The sequence below is a fragment of the Calidris pugnax genome, unplaced genomic scaffold (genome assembly GCF_001431845.1).
Source record: "Calidris pugnax isolate Ruff unplaced genomic scaffold, ASM143184v1 scaffold499, whole genome shotgun sequence".
Taxonomy (NCBI): domain Eukaryota; kingdom Metazoa; phylum Chordata; class Aves; order Charadriiformes; family Scolopacidae; genus Calidris; species Calidris pugnax.
The window spans coordinates 708,927-714,926 of NW_015092476.1; the positions used below are offsets into that span (position 1 = coordinate 708,927).

General features: G+C 48.9%; 1 protein-coding gene across 1 annotated transcript in view; it reads right to left on the bottom strand.

The window, feature by feature from the left end:
- The window catches only part of CAST (calpastatin), a 65,021-nt gene extending 60,175 nt beyond the window's left edge, over positions 1-4,846 (bottom strand). Inside the window, exons 1-2 of the mRNA XM_014962581.1 lie at positions 4,808-4,846; positions 2,245-2,292 (exon numbers count right to left, since the gene is read on the bottom strand). Coding sequence (XP_014818067.1) covers positions 2,245-2,292; positions 4,808-4,831 — 72 coding nt within the window. The 5' untranslated portion in view covers positions 4,832-4,846. The remainder of the gene's footprint in view (positions 1-2,244; positions 2,293-4,807) is intronic.
- Positions 4,847-6,000: the final 1,154 nt, after the last annotated feature.

Below are 6,000 nucleotides of genomic sequence, written 5' to 3' on the forward strand. Positions count from 1 at the left end.
CTTGCTGGGGAACTTCAAGTGAAATCACAGTCAGCAAGTCATGACTTCCAGGGCAGTACACAGAACGTGACTGTTCTTGTGAGAAGTTGTAGAAGATATTACGCTTATCATTCATTCCTTGTCCCCAGAGTGCTCTCCAGTACTCCCTTCAGAGCGCTGTCAGTCCCCCAGGCTCCAGCAGAAACCAAACAGCTCTGAGAGACCCACACATGGTGTGCAACTACGAGCATCTGCTCCAACATCTGAACTGTCCTCAGACACACTGAGATGCTCACTGTGCCCACCCCTCCTAACCCAGCAGAGTGCTGTTCCTACAACTTCCAAAATTCTGCTGCTCATATCCAAAAAGAAATGCTCTAACAGTTTGGGCAGAGGTGCACATTAGGAAACACAGTTCTTCCAGGTTCCCCAAATGCCCTGCCTCCTTCATCCCCTCCAAGACTTTAACCCTCTTGCCTTCACCCAACCTCATGTGCAATCCCATTTGCTCCCGAGTGCGGCAATGTACAGAAAGGCACACGTTTGTTCATCATGCACACTGGCACCCAGCACATTTTACTCTCTGTATCTCTGAGAAGTGGTGAATAAGGTCCCTCAACAAACCTTTTTCAAAAGCATATTGTTTAATCTTTAGAAGTAAAAAAAAAAAAAAAAGTAAAAACCCAAGAAATTTCACCATGAATATAAATGGCAACATAATATAGCTATTATCTAATATCTCAGCTGGTGTAACTTCCCACAGCAACTGAGACATCTGGGAAGGAGGATTCACGTCTGCTTTGTTTTGTTAAGTAAAGGCAGGAGATGATTTGAGACCGATTTATTCCCTTCTGCTTTAAGGACTGAGCAGCAGGAGGTGAAGTTTGCTAACTCACAAAAGCAATGATTTCCTGCAGATTTTTCTTTACATGGCTATAGGGATGAAGTAATGATCCGTGTATCGCTGCACTATCTTTGGCAGGAATGTGCTCGAGTACATCAGCAGACAGGCTGGGAAAATACTATAGCTGAATGAACAATAAAACTAAACGTAAAAAAAAACCCAGCATGTCTCTAATCTGTTTCCATTATGGTGGTATACGACAAAAATTTCAAAAATTGTTTTGGGCAACCTCTAATAATTCAAGTTCCTAAAATGACTCTGGGCATGACTAAGATATTTGACAAGTTTTAAAACTGAAAATGCTATTCTCCTACTCCAATTGTGCCTCTTCAGAGGAAAAATAAGCCCCAAAGGTTGTCTTTTCAGGTAAGAGATGACTTGACTCACTGCCCCGTAATAGCACTTTCAGTATAGACACAATTAACCCAGTTATCTGTGCTTTTTATTGCTGCCATAAAAGCACACCACACGCATACCAGTAAAAGCAATGTCAGTGAGCGTGCTCTCGCAGAGCCAGCCACACTGTAAGGCTGAGGAGATAGAGCTCCTGCCCAGAAACTCAGTTGTGCAGACCGGGCTCCCTTCCTAGAGTGTTGTGATGCCAAGAGCATCCGTCTAAAAGCCAAGTGCTGCCCCGAATCCAGCTACTTCAGCTAATAAAGCAAACACATCTTTCTGTACACTGCATGTATTTTATTGCTTTTATTCATAGAATCATAGAATTGCCCAGGTTGGAAGGGACCTTTCAGATCATGTAGCCCAACCATCAACACAACACTGAAAAAAACCACCACTAAACCATATCACTTCATATTAATTTGCTTCTTCAAATTTGGACGTGGCTTTAAGAGCAGCAACACCAGTTAAAGCCCAGGCTTTAATTTTTTTGTCTTTTATTAAACCAAGTCACAGAATGCCAGAGCCTTACTTGGTTCCTACTGAGTGTGCCAGGCTTTCACCAGGGCCAGATCTGGTGTCACCCTTCCTTCCCACCAAGGAAACCCAAACCAGGCAGGACACAGCATCAACAGGGGCTCCCGTCCCAGGTCTGTGCAGGGGGAAAACGCTGTGTCCCAGCGGGAGGACAGAGCTCAGAGTGTCCCCTCCAGCCTCGGCAGACGCTGCTCCTGTTTTCCTGGAGCAGGGGGTGAGGTACAGGAGCCTGCGCTGCTTGCAGAGAGGGCAGGACAAGGGGGCTGGCAGGATGTCCTCAACCACCCTTCGAGCAAGACATCAATGCCATGTCCCTGAGGGACATCCCAGAGTGGCTTCACTGGCCAGAGAGAACAAGGAATGGACCAGGCCAAGGACCACAATTTTTCCACCCCTAAACTTGAGTTGGAGAGAGATTAAATGCATACCATCTTCTCTGCAGCAGGGTCTGTCAAACAGCACCTGTAACAATGGGACTTAAAAGCCAAATACATTTAGTTTTAACCACAGGAACAAAGCACATATAGTCCAACCAATGTAATTTTTGATGCAGTAAGTTGGCATCACACACTGTGTACGCATCAAGTGCTGACACTCTCTGGCCTCTGATAATAAAGCAGTCTATGGAAGTATTACCTCGCTTGAAAGCCCGCCACGCTGAGGGAGTGACCTTGGAAATCACAACTTCCTAACACACCTCCTGAGAGGACCACGCTGGTTCCCTGAGCAGCTGATGCTAAGACATGAGAAGAGACCCTGTTTCAAACATGCCCCTCAAAAGCTCTTTTCTGCTCTGTATTTCCAAGCTGGACACACATCACCTCGGAGTGATGAATAGGAGGACTATTCATCACCACTCTCTGGGCCCGTCCCTCCAGCCAGTTTTTCACCCAGCGAAGCACACGCCATGAGCCAGTTTCTCCAGGAAAACGCTGTGGGAAATTGTGTCAAAAGGTTTACTAGAGCCTAGAGACAATATCCACAGCGTGTCCCTCACCCACCAAGTGGGCAACCTCGTCATAGAAGGAGATCAGGTTTGTCAAGCAGGACCTGCCTTTCATAAACCCACACTGACTGGGCCTCATGGCCTGGCTGTCCTGCAGGTGCCGCGTGATGGCACTCAAGACCATCTGCTCCATACTCTTCCCCAGCCTCTTGTAGACGGGCATCACATTTGCTGTTTTCCAGTCCACTGGGACGTTCCCAGTTTGCCATGACTGTTGGTAAGTGACAGCAAGTGGTTTGGTGAGCACATCCACCAGCTCCCTCAGCACCCTGGCGTGGGTCCCATCCAGCCCCATAAGCTTCTTTATGTCTAAGTGATGTAGCAGGTCCCTCACCATTTCCTGTTGAATTAGGGGGTGTCATTCTGTCCCCCATCCCTGTTGACCATCGCAGGGGCTGGGGACCTGGAGAACAACTGGTCTTATATTAAAGTCTGAGGCAGACAAAGCATTGAGTACCTCAGCCTTTTCCTTATCCTTGGTCACTGTGTTTCCCCCTGCATCCGATAAATGGTGGAGATTCTCCTTAGTCCTCCTTACAGAAACATTTTCATTGTCTTTTACAGCAATAGCTAGATTAAGTTCTAGTTGGGCTTTGGCCCTTCTAATGTTCTTCCTGCACAGCCTCAGGCAATCTTTGTAGTCTTCCTGAGTGCCCTGCCCTGTCTTTCAGAGGCCATAGGCTTTCCTTTTCTTCCCCAGTTCCAGCCAGAGCTCTGGATTCAGCCAGGCTGGTCTTCCCCCCTGGCTCATCCTACAGCACATGGGCACGGCCAGCTCCTGTGCCTTCAAGATTTCCTTCTTGAAGAATGTCCAGCCTTCCTGGACTCCTTTGTCCTTCATATATAGTGTTTTATAGACACACCTTTAACTTCTAAACCAAAGAGCATTCATAATGTAACTGCCCCAGGTGGAAAGCAACAGAGCAAAATACAACCAAACAAACAACTGCATTTTCAGCCTGTGCATGCAACAGTCAGACCTCAACTACAGGTCTTGCTGCAAGAAACTCCTTCTAAACCCCAGGGGCTCCATTAGCACTAATGAGCCTTTGGTTCAAAGCCATTGCACAGCACCTCGGAGGCCCACAGTGACAACAGGCTCAGCAACTGGGTGAGGAGGGAAGCCTCCTTGCGAGATTCTCTGCTGAAGTCAACCAGCTCGGCATCACAGATATTAAAGGAGACATCATTTTATGTGGATAGGAATCTGACCTTTGTTTTCAGTTGAAACTGGGAAGGAGATGGATCTCTGATGCTGCTAAGAACACTACCAGGCAGAAAGGGGTGCCAGGGAACTACAACTAGCAACGTAAAGAATGGAAAGGGGAAAAATGGATTCTTCTTACGGCCACCTCATTCTGCTTTAAATACGCCAGCCAGTAAAAACCCTGGTAGAGCTGTGAATCTCTTTCCTGTCTGTTTCCCTCTTGCACCTTTTCTGCTTTGCTTACTCATCCTTTAGGCTGTGAGGTCCTCCAGACAGACACTACCCTGTGCGAGACACATGCATGGAACAAGAGGGGACATGTGTCTCACGTGGAGGCCATAGGTCCCATGTTGCTGCCAGCAACTGTGACAACGGGCTGCCCATGGAGCCTGTGGAGGAGCAGTTTCCTTAGCTGATCACAGGTAGTCACATTGTCTTAGTATCTCTTCTTACCCTTGTTTCGGTGAACCAGGACTACTGAGGCCTTTAGCTGGAGGAGTGGTTTCCTTAGCTGATCACAGGTAGTCACGTTGTCTTAGCATCTCTTCTTACCCTTGATTCGGTGAACCAGGACTACTGAGGCCTTTAGCGTTCATGCCATCACTCAGTGCAGCAGTTCCCAAACTTTCCTCCCTGTGCCTTTCTGTCACTTCCACCACACTCTGTCACTGAGCTGACTCGACACAAGGAATGATATCTGAAAACATTACTCAACACCAAACCAAGCTACTCTGAGCCATTTAAAAGTACAGTTATAAATTCAACACATTAAACCTACCTGATTATCTGTTAGGAAACACATTAAAGTGATATTTTTTCTGAAAGCCACCTTCCACAATGCACACTTTCTGTAAAACTTTAACAGTGTGCAAACTTTTCCTCACCACTCCATCAAGAGACCAACCATTTCCTCATATGACTAATAAATTATAAAGATGACTTTTCAAGGTAATTGCAGGTTCGTCACAGTAATGAGGACCGACCTAAGTCCAGCCAAACCACACGGAGCCATCGGAGGGGCTGTGGTTTACCCAGGGAGTCACTGCCAAGCGAGGACTATTCCTGGTAACTCCACCACCCACCTGCAGTCAAGAACACGCTGCTGAAAAAAAAAAAAGGCAAGGCAGACTGCGGAGTTTTTCCCGAAACTGCAACAATCCCGAATAAATTCTGCCTCATGTCACAGATCGCCGTGCGGTAGTTCCGTCAGCTAGCGAGCTTGCATTATTCAGAAGATTACGAAAACAGCCGACAGCACCAAAAAAAAGCAGAGTTTTTTACAAGCAGGGCTGGTAACAGGCGGCGGAGGGATTATGGAAGCGCCGCCAGAGAACACCAAGTTCTCATCTGACCCCAAACTCTACTGCGGCAGCCTTTAAAAACAGCGCTGATTTGCCGCCAGTCACCACAAAATCCTTTTCCTTATCCCTCCCTAAGCCCTCACCCCGGAGCGGGGAGGGACCCTGAGGGACACCCGTCCCGGGGAACCCCCCACACCCCGCCGCCCCATAAGTAGCTTTTATGGACTGAAACTCAGAGGCAGAGAATTGTTTGGCTGTGATCTTCTGAATTTATTTATATTTAATAACTCCGGCGCTGCTGCGGGGAAAGGGGGCGAGGGGGGCGGCCGGTGGCAGCGAGCAGCGGTCCCGGTGCCGCAGCCCTCCCGTCCCGCTCGGCGGCCGGTCCCTCCCCTTCCTGCCCGGGCCGGGGCCGGGGGGGCCGGCGGCGGGGCCCCGGCTGAGGCGGACGGGCGGGGGCCGGGCGTGAGGCGGCGGCCACCGCTCTCCCTGTCAGCGCCGGTGGCGGGACGGCGCCCGCTGGAAACAAGAGTGGCTTTTCTTTAAAAATTAGGAGTTGTGTGGGGGGAAAAAGGCACACACACTTTCCTTTTCCTCACAAAAGTCGGCCCCTCAGCCTTTCCCCTTGGAAAAGTGTTGGCGGCGGCCGGCCGGGCCTCCGCTTGGCGCT